Source organism: Martes martes (genome assembly GCF_963455335.1).
Source record: "Martes martes genome assembly, chromosome: 1".
Lineage (NCBI taxonomy): Eukaryota > Metazoa > Chordata > Mammalia > Carnivora > Mustelidae > Martes > Martes martes.
Window position 1 is genome coordinate 120,684,859 of NC_137888.1, and position 17,879 is coordinate 120,702,737.

The 17,879-nt window shown below is 43.2% G+C and overlaps 1 protein-coding gene across 4 annotated transcripts in view; it reads left to right on the forward strand.

Annotated features, from left to right (window-relative positions):
* The window catches only part of ILDR1 (immunoglobulin like domain containing receptor 1), a gene marked incomplete at its 3' end in the record, with an annotated part of 28,925 nt that extends 17,325 nt beyond the window's left edge, over window positions 1–11,600 (forward strand). Inside the window, exons 4-8 of one of the 4 annotated variants that reach the window (XM_080821981.1) lie at window positions 22–141; window positions 415–561; window positions 6,444–6,575; window positions 6,794–7,617; window positions 11,559–11,600. In XM_080821981.1, coding sequence (XP_080678107.1) covers window positions 22–141; window positions 415–561; window positions 6,444–6,575; window positions 6,794–7,617; window positions 11,559–11,600 — 1,265 coding nt within the window. Of the gene's footprint in view, window positions 1–21; window positions 142–414; window positions 562–6,443; window positions 6,576–6,793; window positions 10,616–11,558 lie in introns of those variants that run through there. The other 3 variants (XM_080821982.1, XM_080821980.1, XM_080821983.1) reach the window with 3 other exon arrangements.
* Window positions 11,601–17,879: the final 6,279 nt, after the last annotated feature.

Here is a 17,879-nt window from a genome sequence, read left to right on the forward strand (position 1 = left end):
TTTCTCCCTCCCTTCCTGCAGGAGCAGATCTGGTGATTAATGAAGTGATGTGGTGGGACCATGGAGTGTATTATTGTGCCATTGAGGCTCCTGGGGACACGTCAGGAGACCCAGATAAGGAGGTGAAGCTCATTGTCCTGCGTAAGTGCTGCTGGAGCTTTCTCTTAGCCACCCCATCACTGTGGCACTTTCACACGCAGAAAAAAGAACAGAAGCAAGCAAGCCCAGGTTATTATTGGATTTCCAGCCTCTGAAGTTCCCTTTCTGCAGCTAACCTTTTTTTTTTTTTTGCCAGTATTTTGATTGAATGTAATCTGTAGGTCAAGAGCTGTATTTATTAGACCTCTAGAACATTAGACCTGGAAGATCTCACTGACATGTTTACTTAGCTTGCTGTTGGTGTCTCCCCTGCAGACTGGCTGACAGTGATCTTCATCATTCTGGGAGCCCTCCTCCTGCTCCTGCTGGTCGGGGTGTGCTGGTGCCAGTGCTGTCCTCAGTATTGCTGCTGCTACATCCGCTGCCCCTGCTGCCCTGCCCGCTGCTGCTGCCCCGAGGAAGGTGAGAGGGGATGGACGAGCCATGGGAGGGGTGATGCTGCAGACTGCTGTCTCAAATACATCAGCCTCACACACCAGGCCAACACCTTGGGTCCTTCCAGGTTCTCCTCCATGCCCTTCTCCCATCACATGTGCAGAGGTCTTTGACCTCAGCCCAGAAAATGGTGCTCCAGGAAGTTGTAGACCCAAGGGGGAAGACTTCTGCCTGACTACATCCTGGCCTGTCTAAGGTCTCCTTCCAGTTGTTCTGCCTACTGATGGCATTTCCTCAGTGGCCCTGATAAACCTGTGCTTCTGTATTTGCTCCTAGTACTCACCTTGCTTGGATAAGGAGTGGCTGGAGGGGGTGGTTTGAATGTAGTAGGGAGAGAGGAGGCCACACCTTAGAGATGGCTTGAAGAGAACAGATAGAAGAGAGAAGTACTAAAGCAGTGGTTCTTAAACTTAAGAATCACCTAGGGCTTGGTAAAACTTTGTTCCTGGCTCTACCTCCAGAGTTTCTCATTTAACTGGTTTTGGATAGGCCTGAGAATTTGTATTCTCAAAAAGTTCTCAAGTGATGTGATGCTGCTGATCTGTGGGCCACACTTTGAGAACCTCTTTTTAGATGAAGGAAGGGGGTTTAGAGGAAGGAGAGACAGAGCAGAAGATCTTGCTCTTAATGTGATCTTTCTTTTGGTTGGCTGAAATTTGACATTTTAGAACAGAATTATGTCCTAAAAAATTTGTCTGTGGAATGCCAATCTTTTTTGTAGAAAATTATTCTATAAAATTCTTTTCTTAGTAAATAGGTGGCATGGGATCAACTGCTTTAAATGGAAGGTGTTTTGTGTCCTTAAAACAACATTTTCCCCTAATATAAGTAAAGTATTACATTATAGAAAACTTGAGAAATTCAGGAAAATGTAAAGACTAATCTGAGCACTCAGAGATAATCACTTTTATCTCTCTTATCAGTCTGGTTCATTTGAACAGGAATTTTTTAAAAGAAAAGATAAGGAATTACTTCTTAAGATAGAAACAAAACTTAATCCACAATGTTAAGAAGGTCAGTGGCCTGCGTCTGGTTTTAGGCCTGTGTTCCAGAGTGTCTTACAGGAAAAGAGAACTAACTTATTGGATGTCTGCCTTGTATTGGCCCTTCGCATATATTTCCCTATATGAATCCTCACAACCCTAGAAGGCTGTATCATCTCTACTGAACAGATGAGGGGACTGAAGGTCAGAGTGGTCACAGCGAGTCAGGAGCAGTGGCAGTATGGTGTTGAATTCGGGTTCACCTGACTTATGAGTGCCTGAATCTCACACAGTAGAGGCTGCCACAGCCTCTACATGGAGACCACAATTGACTTGGCAGTGATACCAATGGCTTCCTTAAAGAGAGGAAAAATAGCAGAGAACTCAATATTGGGCTGTGGACTCCTTACCTTTCAGGAGCCTGTGGGAGAGATGCCATGGAGAAGTCACTGTCACTGGAGTAGTAATACACAAGAAGAGATGAGAAAATCACTCCCAAGATGCTTTCTTGGAATCCCTAGGTCCGTGGGGCACTAAAAACAGGCAGGGCTGGGGACAAGGCCAACACAAATGATAAATGTATCCACTGTTTCAGTAAGCTGATAAACAGGTTCTGGGGGGAGAGTGGTTTCTCCTAAGCGGTTAGAGTTCATTTAGAAGAACTGATAACGAAGAAATGCAGGCCACAAGTAAAGATCCCTGGACTTGAGCAAATGAGGTCACTTTCAGAGTGAGTCACTACGGCAGACTGTCCTGAGAATTTTGATGACAAGAGGAGAGTACATGGAGGGGGCAGAAGTTGTTAAGGAGAGGTCTTGGATGAGGAAAGAGGTGTGTATGATTGTTGGTTGGAATAAGATAACCCCAAGCATATTCATAGGCAAAGAACCAAGGCCAGTAGGAAATGACTAAAGTGAAGCTTAATGAAGTGAGACAATCACTGAGCAGGTAGAACAGGTGGGAGTGACATCAGGCATATAGAGAAAGGACTATATTTAGAAAGGAAAGGAAGGGCAGTCTGACTTCTGGAGAGAGAGAGAGAAAGTCATTAAAATGTGAGGGATGGTCCAAGTATAAGGGAGGAAGCTCAGGGATCTCATACCAGCCCGTCTCGATTTCAGCAAATCAAAATTCTAGAGGCAGAAGGGAGCTTGAGAATGACACTGGTGCTTCTTAACCTTCTCTGACCACAGCCCACCTCCCTAACTTGGTCCCACTTTCCAATGAGTTAATAGAGGACCAGCGAGGAGAAAAATGAGAATGACAACAGATTTTAGTAACCCTTGGTAATTCACTTAGTGCTGGTAAATGACCCACAGTAGAACTTAAAGATGAAAGTTATTGAAACTGAATCCTAGATCAGTTGCTGGCCATCCTTCCCACAGAACCTCTAGACATACCCTGTGGTAGGCCACAGGGACTCTGGGAATCTCTGATCTGTGCCACCCACCTCCCCATCCCCCTCACAACTGAGGGAAGTAAGGCCTAGAGGGACTTCAGCACAATCACACACAGCTTGTTGGTGGCAGATCCTGGACTGGACGTAGGTCTCTCGATTCCATGCCCAGGGCTGGTTCCTCTTTCTCAAACAAGATGATGTCATCAACTGAGAGTTCATGGAGAGGGGAAGACATGAGAAGAGGGGAATGTTTAAACTGCTCTCGAGGAGGGAAGTGGACTTGATAGATCAGTCAAAGGAAGCCATGTTGGGGAGTGCTGTTTGAGTGAGGTCAGTTGCCTGGCTGTGCTGTCAGCACTGACAGCACAGGGCCGGAAGTGAAAGCTGAAATGGTAAGAGTTCAAGCGCATGGGATTCTAGGAAGCACGTAATGGTGTCGCTGAAATGACTAGCCAGTCAAGTTAGAGGGGGCTGGTAGTATGAGAAAAAGTGAAAGGACTGTGTGATCATGGGTTGAAAGAGGGTAAAGAGTGAGTTCTGTAAGAGTGAAGAGGGCCTGGGAAGGGCTAGGAAGCAGTTACAGGCAAGTCCAGATGGAAAGCTTCGACACCATGGGTGATGCTGGCTGCAGGGAAGGAGAGGTGCGGGTCTCTGGAGGAGGGGGATGTGCTGTGCCATTTCTCTCACAAAAGAGACATCTTAAAGAATATGCCCTGGGCTTTCCTCAGAAATGAAGATAAATAGGCCTTTGGTGGTCTGGTCTCCAAATGTGTACTTTTATTTCCTGTGGGGTCTAAGGCAAAAGAAGAGACTTGTTATAACAATTTATTATGACAGTGAGAGCCACTGTCTCTTGGTTGTCTGTCATCTATTAGGCATGTCATGTGTTTTGCTTCATTTAACATCTGCAACTTTATGAAACAGGTATTTCTGTCCTTAGCTCACAGAGGAGGAGCCTGCGACCAGAGACTCTGGAAATTTACTCAAAACCACACAGCTGGTATATGCTGGGATTCATGCTAAAGTCCATCTGACCCTCAAAGCTTGTATTTAAGAAAAGTTAACCCTGAGGACCACAGTTCTCAAAAGGATGTTAAGAACTCTCAATAGTCAACTCCAGTTGGGCTTCCTGCAGTAGCATTAAGGAGCTTTTTAAAAACACAACTTGCACTTGCTTTGCACTAGACTGAAGGAGAGTATCTGGGAGTGGGATCTAGGAATCTGTATTTTTAACTAGTGCCTTAGCATGATCAAGGCAGACTTTACTCCACTGAGGTTCATAGATAACTAATTAGGAGTCTTTTGAGGCTTAGCTACTTTCTCCATGTCTCTTATTTTATTGCCTGATTCCCCATTAGGTGAACAGCAGAAAATCCTGACATCCCCATGGGACAAGAGGGCCAGGGAGAAGCTCAGAGGCTATGTTTTCCACTCAACAGTTCTATTACAACAGGGAAAGTTGGGGCCCTGGAGAAAAGGGTGTGGCAGCTAAGAAGAGAGCAGGTGGGTTAATCTCTGGAGTATGGAAAATTTTACAGGAAAGCTCATGGAGGATCTATAAGGGTCTTTATGGAGTTGTCTGTCTGTGCAGAGGATCCTATTAGTTAAAAAGTGTCATTCAGGGAACAACGTGTAAGCCCAACTTTCTCTTTGTGAACTGTGGAATTGGGGGAGTAGGAGAAGGAAGTGTCCAGGATTCAGTTAGAGGGGTAGGGAGTAGGTAGGGTTGTTCCCAACAGAGTCAGATGCCCCAGGCCTTAGAGGCAGAAACTAGTCTGGAGTGGGTTTTGAAGTGTGCAGCTGATTTGGAAAGAAATAAAGCAAGGAGGTATTGCTGTGGAAAGTGTGTTTCGTTTCATCACAGAAATAAAGGAGAGTCTGGGGACTCAGTGATTTGGCAGAAAGAGGACAGGCTTGGGCATCGGAGAGGCACCTCTGTCATCACCGGCTATGGGACCTTGAGCTGGGAAGTCAACCTCTGTGCACCCAGCTTCTTCATCTAATTCCCACATAAGACATTGCTCTGAGGATTAGTTAGCTTATGTAAAATGACTGGCACATGTGTAGTAAGCCAGGCATTATGTGTGCAGAGGGTGGCCTATGAAGGGAGCTGGGGGAGGCACTGGTTAGCAAGAGGGAGAGAAAAGTGCTGTGCATGTGGAAGGTCTGGAGTGCTGCCACCTGAAGGTGTGGCCACTGGGGGAGCTGCTCCAAGTCTGCATCTGCTTTTCTCCAGCCACGGCCGTGATGCACTGTCCCGGCTGCAGCTCTGGACATTTTTGAGGGCTCAGCAGCAACCACGTCTTGTGCTGGAAGTGTGTTTCACACTGGAGCCACCGGGTCCAGATGGCCACTCAGCTGTTGGCCTCAGCAAATCCCTGACCCTGTGCAGCAGGGGCCAGAATGCCTGTCTTCTGCCCTTCTTACTGTGCCAAGAAGAAGCCCCAGACAGAGCCCTGCTGCTTTAGAGGTGGCCACGGGGCTTGAGGAACGCAAGAAGAGGTGAAAGTGTCAAGCCGGGGGCCCGAGGCAGGCACTTCCTGCCCTGAAACACACAAGTACATTTCCTGCATGCATGGATAGACAGAGACCTTGGGAGACAGTTACCTCAGAATAGAAATTCATGAACAAAACCAACTAAATGCTTTTGTTTTTAATTTGCACTCATGGGGTGGAGGGGAGGGGACTGTGTGCTTCACACTAGCTGCACCTGGGGTACTGGAGTGACATGTCTATGGGTTCCTTGTGCTGCTTTTTTATATTCTTTTGCCCTGAAATGCTCCCTTCTATACCTTCACTGCATCCCTTAGAGATTTCCTCCTACTTAGGGAAAACCCAACACTTTCTGAGATAAGGAGAAGAGTAGAAAGGATCCACTGGGATCTACTTCAGCTTTTTGCATCTCTTGCCTCCCTCCCACTAATTCTTCCCCCCAAGGTCTAGAACACCAGCTAGAAGGTTCTTCAGTCTCCTTCCCTCTACCAGGAATTCTGCCCATTGACCTCAGTACCTACATCCTTTTTTGGTTTTTTGTTTTCCTTTTTCCACTCTGAGCAGGCAGGCCTGCAGTTCCCTGGCAGCCCTGGCCTCACAGCCCCCTCGAAGTCCTTTGTGTCTGCATCTTCTGTATTTGGCCTGTGGCTGAAGGCCTTGTTGGCCCAGGGCCTGGTATTTCATGTATTGCTCATATCCATGTATCTACCTACATCTTAGGGGAACCTGGGAATGGCAGGATGATGCGATGTTTTCAAGACTGGGAAGTCAGATATTATGTGTATACTTTCCTGGAGTACATTTCCAGCCCCTTGCCAGATGACTGATGGGTTACTGCTCCTTTAACTCTGACTCCTATACAAGATAGGTTAGAAAATGGCCTCTTAGCAAGGCCACTGGGTAGAAAGAAGTGAAGTGGGAGGTGTGGGACTTGTCCTGGCTGAGGGTCTGCATTTCTCCTTTTTCCCCTGCAGCCCTGGCCCGCCACTGCTACCTGAAGCAGGCTCAGGCCCTAGGCCCTCAGATGATGGAAAAACCCCTATACTGGGGGGTGGACAGGAGCTCCCAGGTTTCATCTTATCCAATGAACCCGCTGCTGCAGCGAGGTAAACCTTGCCTGAGATTTGGGGTGGAAGGGGGCAGAGGGCAAGGGTAGGCACTGGGTCTACATTGGGGCCTTCATGACCAATATGGTGGGTGTCTGGAATTGAGGATGGGGTCGGGATGGATGCAGGCTGATTAATGTGGCATTCTGGTGCCCTGGTTCTGAGGAGTATGTTTTGGGCCAGCAGTTCTGCATGTTCTTATCCTTGTTTCTATTCAGATTTGTCCCTGCGATCAAGCCTCCCACCGATGCCAATGACCCAGACCACCGCTCACCCTCCCATCGCAAATGGTGTCTTAGAGTATTTGGAGAAAGAGCTGCGGAACCTCAACCCAGCCCAGCCTCTGCCCCATGACCTCAAAGCCATATCTGGCCAAGCCTGCAGCATGCTGTCCTCTCTGGGCTCTGAGGTTGTGGAGCGCAGAATCATCCACCTGCCCCCACTGATCAGAGACCTGCCGTCCTCAAGGAGGACCAGCAACTCCTCCCACCAGCAATGGCCCACCCCAATTCCCCCTGGACCCTGGGATCCGAGGGAGGGGAGAAGGCAGCCCCACTATTCTGATTTCCACCACGAGCTTCAGGACCAGGAGCCTAAGCGCTGGGCGTTGGAGGCATGGGAGCTGAACCGACTTCGGAGGGGAAGACACCACCGCTCTGGGGTGCACGGGTCCCCTTTGCCCTGGTCAGACAGGGACAGCCTCAGCGATGGCCCCTCATCAAGGGAGGCCTGTTGGCGGCCCGACCACCCACCTCTCCGGAGCCGGTACCCAGACGGACCCCGCAGGCCCAGACCCCGGGAGAATGCACAGAGGCACCGGAGGCGCAGACACCGTAGCTACTCCCCTCCCTTGCCTTCTGGCCTCAGTTCCTGGAGCTCTGAGGAGGATGAGAAGGAGAGGCACCCCCAGAGCTGGGGAACCCACCGCCACCACAGCTCACACTCCTCTAACTGGCCTGAGGAGAAGCCACCCAGCTACCGCTCACTGGATGTCATGCCAGGCAAGAATGGCAGGAAAAAAGGGAGTGTGGAGAGGCGCTCGGTGAGCCTGGGGCATCCTGCTGTGGGTGGGGTGTGGGCAGAGCGGGGCTTGGCCACAGCTGACACAGGCCACCCCGCCTGCCCCTGATGAGGGTACCTCGTCCTTGAGCTTGCCCTGTAGGCGTGGTGAGACTTCTTGTCAGAGCTAGAATGGGCCTGTGCCATCCAGAGGGCAGAGGAGGGCTCCATGCTTGATGCTTGAAAAGGGCCTTCTCATCCTCAGACCAGCCCTCCTCACAGTCTCGTGAGGCAGGGTTCCCCCATTTCACAGATGAAGAAACAAGGCCCAGAATAATTCAGCGCCTCTGAGTAGTGGAGCTAAGACTTAAGTGCAGGTTTCGTGGCTAAGGCTTTACTTCCTGTCATAGCTGCCTGTCTTTACTTAGCAACCCTATTTCCATACCCCAAATTAGACCATGCAGCCTGACAGAGGACGTTTTATGCCACTTCTGGGGGCAGCAAGTCAGTGTGCAAGCCCTTGTATTCGAGGATGAGGTCCTGTGAGACCCCCTGGAAAGAATCCTTAAACTGATTAAACAAACAAACAAACAAATAAGAAACAACTTATATCCCAAATATGAGTCAAAACTTTAGGGTTCTGGAACAGGCAAAGTGCCAATGAGTGCCAGTCATAGCTTACTAACCTAAAAGGGGTGCAAAGAGGGATCATATGCCTTTTAGGTCTTCAATTTTTTTAAAGATGTGACTTTAAAAAATAATTTTATAATTGATATGCCAAAACGATGTGTTCCCTTATGTCACTTTGCAAAATTATTCTGCCATGGCTCAAAAATATTCATGAACTGCCTTCAGAGTCAACTTAAATGAAAATCTATTTCTCTATCTGACCAAAATCCTTTTCTGCTTTGCTTCCTTTGAGATAAAGGGATATGTAGTAGGCTCTGAGGGAAGTTCCCAGAGTAGAGAATATTATAGGAAGAATTTTAGTCTCCCACACACTTCCAAGGATATCTGGAATTGCAAGTTTTAAAGCAATCCCAGGCATGGAGTGTGCAAAGAAACAGGCACCTTATGGGAGCTATAGTGCTAGCCTTTCTAGATAAGAGCCGTGGTGAAAGAGTAATTCATGAGGAAGGTAGTGAAGTCCTGTAGGTAGTTCTAAAATAATGACAGTTCTCATAGATGTCCCAGGAAAGAGGCAAAGGCCAGTAACAATGAAATTTAGTAGTATCCTTACTAAGTGGTACCTAACTATGGCCATTGATGCCATATTCCATTTAACCCTCACAGCACCCTGTGAGGTTTATACTCTTGTCTTCATTTTTATAGTGGATACAACTCTTTCTTCCATGTTACCAATAAGAAAATTACATCCTGGAAGAACACCTGGAACCAGTTAAAGCCAGGACAACTGCTGCTACTTTAGTCAGAGAGTGACTAGACTGTTTCTTATCTTCATTTTAACAGAAAAAAATGTAATTTGAAAGGCAGTTTTTGGCCCCAAACCCAAACCCTATCTTTGAAGTTTTTCTTAACTTTCTCCTCTTTAAGTGAAATTATGTGGTTTCTTATAAGCGAAAGCTGGGTGAAAGGAACACCTTTTCCAAAACTTATTTATTTAATCTTTGCAACAATGTGTGAGGCTTAGTGACATTGGATATCATGCTCGACGTCACACAACCAATAGGCAGTGAAGCCAGAATGTGAACATGGATAGCCTGCTGACTCTCAAGCCTGTACCTTTTCAGTAATTTTATGCAGCCTCATTTGAAAGAAACAAGAATCATTTTGGGCAGTGATGTTTTCCTGCTATATTTCTTCCTGGTAACTTTATTTCTTCCTCATTTTCTAAAAGTCTCACAACTTCCTTTATCATTAATATGTACACACCACTAATTCTACCACAAGCAAACCAAATTTTCTATTGTAAAGTTGCTCACAAGATGCAAAGATTTCGCTTAGGATCATTTTGAAGGCCTTCATTGTTTTGGATTTCTCTGAGTTTATCTCCCAAAGAGTTATCAGTTTATCACATTGAACTGTTTACTCATACTCTGAATAAGTACAGGCCCAGGGCTATGGCTGGCTTTAGAAGATTGGTTGGTTTGAAGAGCACAGTGTTTTGTTTGTAGTCTGAATTTTGAATGCCTTCAGTGAAGCAGAGGCCTCCAGGGCCAAAGTCTTACTCTTTGCTGCTCTCCATGGTGGGGCTGGATGCTTCCCATACACTTTTCTAACCTCTGAAGGCTTCAGGAGCTTGCTGCTAACCTCAGAACTTAAACTACAATTGGGCCACTAGATGGCAATCTTTGATTATGTATAACGAAGTTTGTGTTTGCTCCTTGAGGTAATAAATGTATCATTATTTTCTTAAATCAATCTTTCAGCAGTTACAATTTCACCATAACTTTTAACAAAATGCTTATTAAAAATACTTTACTAAATATTCAGAGCAGTATGCATTAATCAAAAAACCTCTTGGCTTACATGGAACCTTCTCTCTGAAGGATAATGTTTAGCAAGTAGATACTGAGGAACAAGGGCTTCCATCCAAAAAGGTAAGAGAAAAACAAAAACAAAAACAAAAAACCAAAAAGGTAAGAGAACTATTCTCTGCACAGTGCCCATGAGAAAATGGGAGTTATGTTGAGGAATCTCCCATTTGACTACAGAATCAGGATTCCAGCAGAGATCTGACCTCAGGTCTGGTGTTTTTTTCACTTCATCAAAGGCTACATCCTCAGAAATACAGGAAACTGTAATGTCAAGTTTTAAACTCCTGTGGTTTCAGACTGGGTTGCTCCTGTTTTCCTGTTCTCCTTCAAATGGATTATCTTTCTTTCTAATCTTGCCCTGCAAGAAAGGTCTTCCCAAGGCATTTCTGGTTTGTTACAAAGTTACCCTATACCCTCCTGTTGTAATACAAAAGAAAACTCATGCATTCCTTCCTCTCCAAGTTAAACTCAAATTTTCAGTAGAGAATCCAAGATTTTTTTTTTCATTTTTCTTGCTTGATTTAATAAATTTTTTTTTTTACTCAGTATACTTAATCTTCTACTTTTAATACAATGCCTATTCCTTGATCATGTCTAGGTTTCTCTTCAGCAAGCCCTGCGCAAGTTTCTTTTGTCCCATTTCATTGCTTTTCTTTGTATCAGAGAATATTCATCCCATAGCATTTTGATTAGAAGCCACGATCCCTAAAACTCATTTTCCTGATAAAATGGAAACAAATTTTTTATGGTAACATGAATGTATATACATATACAATACATTTAACGGTATGTTTTGGGACAGATACCTTGTTTTGCCATTTCAAATAGGATAAGAAAGGTCACATTCATGGACTATAGCTATAGATATTCAAAACCTGGAATGATCCCCAATAATACATAGTTAGAGAAATATGAGAAACATAGAAATGTAGACATTGTCCTTGCCCTGATGGAACAAGTTGAAAAAGCTGAAAGATCAAGCTGAAGAAAAGTCACTGAGTTTGGTCAGAAAAAGATAATGATCTTTGGAAAAAAACTTGAGAGAAATACTAAGGTATGAAGCTCAACTTTTTAGAAAAGGGCCAAAAAGGAATGGTTCAAGAGAATATGAAAAGGAAAAGAAGAACTGGGCCATGTCTTCATGAACAAATGGTGGGGAGATGGGCTGACGAATGGACAGGGTTCTTTTTTCAATCTAAGGGAGACTTGAAGGTGTTAAAGTCATCAGGAGGCACAGTGAAGGAGACTGTAAGAAATTTTTAAACATTAAAGGTATTTGAGGGAGGCTCCAGGAAGTTATGAAAGAAGAGAAACCTAAGCCAGGGAAGAGACTGGCTTCGTAAGGAGTCAAGAAGTATTTTTTAGGTTCAGTTATGTTGTCCCACAACTCACCTAGGATTTGCACCAGGATCAAGTGAACCTTGTATGTTGTATGCACAGACAATAAATCCCAGCTGACTGGATTCTTTTGTGTTCTATTCCCCAGGAGAGAGACAGCTCCCATAGTGGAAGGAGTGTGGTCATTTAGTCACCCAGCACAGCGCTACATCTTTGTCTACTCCTCAGCTCCCACATGTCATCAACATCACCCAGATTTCCAGCTGACTTGGGAGGGACACTGAAAGTCTCTATCTTGCAGATTCTGAGAACAAAATAGAAAAATATTAAAAACAAGAGTTTGAGGAATTAATGACTATAGTGTTAGCCTTAGCTCACGCTCTGCACATTTAGAGTATCTGACTTGTAATGGACTCCAAATGATTTGTGATCTTTCAGGAAATTAGTAGCCTGAGTCTTCAACTAGGTTACAGAGCTCAGAACTATGGCCATTCTCAAAGTGAGAACTCAGGAATCTTTAAGAAGAAATCAAACATGTTGCAGGTACAGGAAATTTATTGAATACGGAAATTTCCACGGGAACTTGTCTTTATCTCTATAACATACCTCCATTTTAGGAGTCCACCTTGCTGTACCCTTGCCCAGTCCTGAGTGCTCCTGAGGGTCAAGTTGGAGATGGTACAGGAAATACTCTCATGGGTTATTTAGGCAAGTGTGGAAGATCACTAAGAACCAGTTATGTACCAAACTTATCTCTCTCCCTTGTTTTCTCCTCCACCTCCTCCTTTTTTTTGGGGGGGGGGGCGGCTACATCTAATTTATATATCCTTACATATTATTTATCCACTAAAATCACTTTAAATGCTTCTTGGGAACAACATAGTATATAAATAAATTAGAAAGAAAATGTACTGGCCTAAGGATTCTGTCCCAAATTAATACTTACTTTGGTGCACTTGACTGAGTTTTCTTCCCTACTAAAGCTCAGAGAAGAGCCAGTTTGGCTCTTCTTGGATAGTTTGGAGTTACCTTGGACTTGGATAGTTTGGAGTCAACTTTCTCCTGGCACCACTCAGCCTTGTAGAGTTGAGATTTCCCAAGCAGAGGCATTGAGGTAGGTCTGGCCACTGAGAGAACCCCAGGAGGAGAAGACTATGCCCTCTCTATAGTAAACTCTACTACTCCCTCCCATTTTCTCCAGTCCCTTTGGCGGTTTCATGAATCCATCTGTGCTTGATGTAGAGATGCTTCTTGAGCAGATTGGAAGGAGATGGTCTGAAAGGAGGGGGGTGTGTGTGTGTGTGCGCGCGCGCACACGCCTCAACAGTATCTTTATGTATATGGCCTTATTCTCAATTTAGATTCTATTGTGTTGACACATTCATTTTTTTCCCCAGCCAGAGAAAATAGATTAAATGTGTGCATCAGGCAAAGATTTCTTTCAGATTTTTGATGTCTATAATGTAACTGGGTCTAAAATAGCAAAACAGAAACAAAAATAAAAAAATTTAACAGATAAAGAAGACATAAAATTCGGTAGGTGAGGGTCTTCTGGTCTGGACAAGATGGTATAGACTTTTTCCTTGCTCCTTCCCACTAAGCATAACTTTATAAACCCTGGAAATGGCATGAGAAACAGGCAAAGGAGAACTCTAAAGGATGCTAAGAAGAACACAGGGTGGTTTGGGAACTCAGGGTGTGAGGCATAACACAGAGGCAGGGTATCTTGAATCCCCCAACCAAAAAAAAGAGATCCCCAGAGCTGGCATTTTCCAACTTCCCACCTAGCAAAAGAAGGTAATAGCTCATTCTTCCCCCTGGATTTAGTGGGAGTCGCTCTGACAACCTCGGGCAATGGGGACTGTCTAGGAACCCTGCCACAAATAAGTGACCAGGGGAAGTATGCTCCTTCCCTGCTAGGCCAGAGACTCTTCCATGGAGAAGTACTATGGTGAGCAGGAAGAACCAGTAAGAGACTCAGATAAAGTAAGTAACCCAGCTGAGAAAGCTCTTTGTTCCCAAGGGCCAGAGACTCTCTTCCACTCCCCAGAGATAGTAGGGCTAACTTTGAAACCAGGAAAAAGGACCTGTCACAGCTAACAGCCTGAGCATGGAAGCCACTTTATTTCCATGAAACTGATACTCTCCTCCCTGGCCCAGATTAACTAGGGCAGCAGGGGAACACCAAGAGAAAGATTTCTACATACTCCTCACCAAGAGATATCTAGCAACCCAGCCAGGGGAAATTCCATCTGTCACCTCAGGCAGCAGTGACAGAGACCAGAGTGATCCTTAGCAGCACCATGTACATCATATAGACCAACATAACATCACAAATGTTCTGAATCATTAAACTGCCATTGGAATCATGGCCTGCAAAAGTAGGTGACAACTTATATGTTGAACCTAATAGTGTAACTTCCTGTAAAATAAAATATTAAAATAGGATTCAGAGTATCCTAACATAATAGACAAAATGACCAGGATACAAACCAAGAACCAAGAAAATCACAACTTGAATGAAAAACGAAATCACCTGATGCCAACCTGGTATGAATCAGATGTTGGAATCATCTGATAAGAATTTGAAGGCAGATATAAAAATGCTACAACAATCAATTACAATTCTCTTAAGAAATAGAAAATCTCAAAAAAGAAATAATTATGCAAAAAAGAAAAGGGAATTATAAAACTGAAAAATACAAAGCTCAGAAATTAAAAACTCACTCACAAGATGAGCTCAACAGAAGAGTGGAAATGGGAGGCTACGATCAGTGAATGTGAGGACAGAACAATAGAATTCACTCAATTTGAACAATAGAAAAGAAACTGGAAAAAATGAACAGAGTCTCAGGGACCTGTAAGACTACAACAGAATATCTAATATCACTGGAGTCCCAGATAGTAGAGGAGAAAAGTAGGGATGAATGAGTATTTGAAGAAATAATGGCTGGGAACTTCCCGTATTTGATGAAAGACACCAACTTAGAGATTGAATGAACCTAAAAGCTAAATGAACCCAAACAGGATAAACCTAAAGGATCCATGACAAGATACATCATAATTAAACTTTTAAAAAAAGGACAAAAGGGGCGCCTGGGTGGCTCAGTGGGTTGAGGCCTCTGCCTTCGGCTCAGGTCATGATCCCGGTGTCCTGGGATCCAGCCCCGCATCGGGCTCTCCGCGCAGCGGGGAGCCTGCTTCCCCCTCTCTCTCTGCCTGCCTCTCTGCCTACTTGTGATCTCTGTCTGTCAAATAAATAAATAAAATCTTTAAAAGAAAAAAAAAAAAGACAAAAACTCTTGAAAGGAGCCAGAGAGAAATAAGGCTTTCTCTGTAGGAAACACCAATTTAAATGGATTTGTTATGTAAAACCATGAAGATGGAAAAGGCAGACATTTTTTAAGTGCTGAAAGAAAAGTGTTAACCATAGTTCTCTATCTGGAAAAGCTATTTTTCGGGAATGAAGGGAAAATAAAGACATTCATAGATGAGTGAAAGTTAAGATTCTGTGACTAGCAGACCTACTGTGAAAAGACGGAAGTTCTCCAAGCAGAAAGGAAATGATAAGAGAAGGAAACTGAACAGCATCAGGAATCAAGAAGAAACAATAGAAAGAACAGAAATATGAGTCCATACAATAGTACATTTCCTTATGAATTTTATAAATCATATTGAAACAAAAATTATAATACTAATACTCAAAACAATGATATTTAAAGGTGGGAAAGGTAAAGAGACCTAAATGGAAGTGAAGTTTCTATACCTCATCTGAAGTGGTAAATGTTGATATCAGGACATCGTTATAATTAGCACCCACAGCAACCACCATGAAAATTATACAGAGACTGGGGCGCCTGGGTGGCTCAGTGGGTTAAAGCCTCTGCTTTCGGCTCAGGTCATGATCTCAGGGTCCTGGGATCCAGCCCTGCATCGGGCTCTCTGCTCAGCGGGAGGCCTGCTTCCTCCTCTCTCTCTGCCTGCCTCTCTGCCTACTTGTGATCTCTGTCTGTCAAATAAATAAATAAAATCTTAAAAAAAAAAAGAAAATTATACAGAGAGAAAAACTCAAAAGTATTACTCAGCCATCAGAAAGGATGAATACCTACCATTTATATCAACATGGTGGAACTGGAGGGGATTATGCTAAGTGAAATAAGTCAAGCAAAGACAATTATCGTATGGTTTCAATCATATGAGGAACAGAAGGAATAGCTTGGAGGACCATAGGGGAAGGGAAGGAAAACTGAATGGGAAGAAATGAGAGGGAGACAAACCATGGCACAAACCAGGAAACAAACTAAGGGTTATAGAAGAGAAACAAAGTAGAAGAATTGAAATCATACAGAATGTGTGCTCTGACTATAATGGAATCAAACTGGAAATCTATAACAAAGACAACAGGAAATTCTTGAAACACTTGGAAACTAAGCAAACACACTTCTAAATTATGGACAAAAAGGAAGTCTCAAAGGGAGTTTAAAAAGTACATAGAACTAAATAAAAATGAAAACACAACATATCAAAATATGTAGTATCCAGCTAAATCAGTACTGAGAGGGAAATTTATAACACTAAATGTTTACATTTAAAATGGGGAAAGGTGTCAATTTCTGTAATCTAAGTTCTTAATTCAATAAACTAGAGAAAGAGCAAAACAAACCCAAAGCAAACAAAGGTATGAACTAATATAAGAACAGAAAATAAAACTGCAAATATAAAACATTACCGGGATGCCTGGGTGGCGCAGTTGGTTAAGCAGCTGCCTTCAGCTCAGGTCATGATCCCAGTGACCTGGGACGGAGTCCCACATCAGGCTCCTTGCTCAGCAGGGAGCCTGCTTCTCCCTCTGCCTCTACCTGCCGCTTTGTCTGCCTGTGCTCTGCCTGCCACTTTGTCTGCCTGTGCTCGCTGGCTCTCTCTCTGACAGATAAATAAATAAAATCTTTAAAAAAAAAAGAAAGAAAGAAAACATTACCAAATAACTCAAGAAACAGGAAGCTTGTTCTTCAAAAATATCAATAAAATTGATAAACCTCCATTAAGATGGACAAAAACAAAATACATATTATCAATAATCAGGATGAAATAGGAAATATCATTCCAGATACTGCAGCCAGTATAAAGTAAATACAAAAGTATAAAATAAATAATAAACACAAATAATTATCATATAGTTATTAAGCAATAATTATAAATAAATAATGAGAGTACTACCTATAACTTTATGCTCATAAGTATGGTGCCTTAGAAGAAATGAAATAATTCCCTGAAAACCACAAACAGCCAAAATTCAACTAAGATGTAATAAATCATCTCAAAAGTTCTATAGCCATTAAGGAAATTGAATTTTTTTGGCTTTAAGATTTTTTTATATTCAATTTGTTCTACTTTCACATCATGTCCAGTTTACTGATATAGGTAAGTGACAACTGTAGAAGCCTGGATATCTCTCAACACAAATGAAGGAATAATGTTTGTTTCCAAAACATTATATACTCTGATGGAGGAAACTGGGTTAATGTAAAAATTTTTTAATGCTCAAATGCTTCAAATCTGTGCATATGAGATAAGAGTGTCCACATCGAACTACCTCTGTAACAGGGCTTAAGCTGGCTATATCTCCTATGGAATGACTTGATGTCCATATCTCCCCATGGAATAACCTGATGCCCATATCTTCCCATGGAATAACTTGATGCCCATGGAGCAAACCAATGTTGAACTGCCCAGCAGTTACAACTTTCTTTCTAGATAATTCAGATTCTCATCAAAGCCTCTTCTTACAATCTGAATATCATGGGCCAAAGTCTTGAGATAGTCGTAACTGGTTTTGGTCCAAAGTTTCCAGCACAGAGAATGTTGAATCTTTCCTGGCACCAGCAGTTTTTTTAGCTGGCAAACTAATATGGGATATGCGGGTCTCCTTTTACCAACACCAACATCCTGTCACTGGGCTCCGCTCAGTCACCACAAGCGCTGCCACCTCAGGAAACCGGATTTTTAATGAAAAGCTCTCTGAAATGAAATCTCCAGACCAAGACAGTCTTACTGGAGAAGTCTAGCACAACTTTAGAAGTATAATTAACACTAACTTTATACAATTTCTTCCAGAAGAGGACGACATACTCCCCGCTCATTTAAGGAAGATAGCACAAAACCATCGCAAGTCATTACAAAAAAAGAGAAAACTATGAACAAACATTCTTCCTGAACTTAGATGTAAAAATCCTTAACAGAATGTTACTAAATATTTAAATATACAAAAATAATTATACACCATGAACAAGTGGGAGTTGGTCCCTATACATAAGCCTGTTCCCAGCATAGTAAAAACAATCTTGAAAAATGAAATTGGAGGACTTATTCTTTCCAATTTTAAAATGTACTATAAAGCTATAATAGTTAAGAGAGTGTGGTACTGACGTAGTATAGACATATTGATCAGTGGAACAGAATTAAGAGTCCA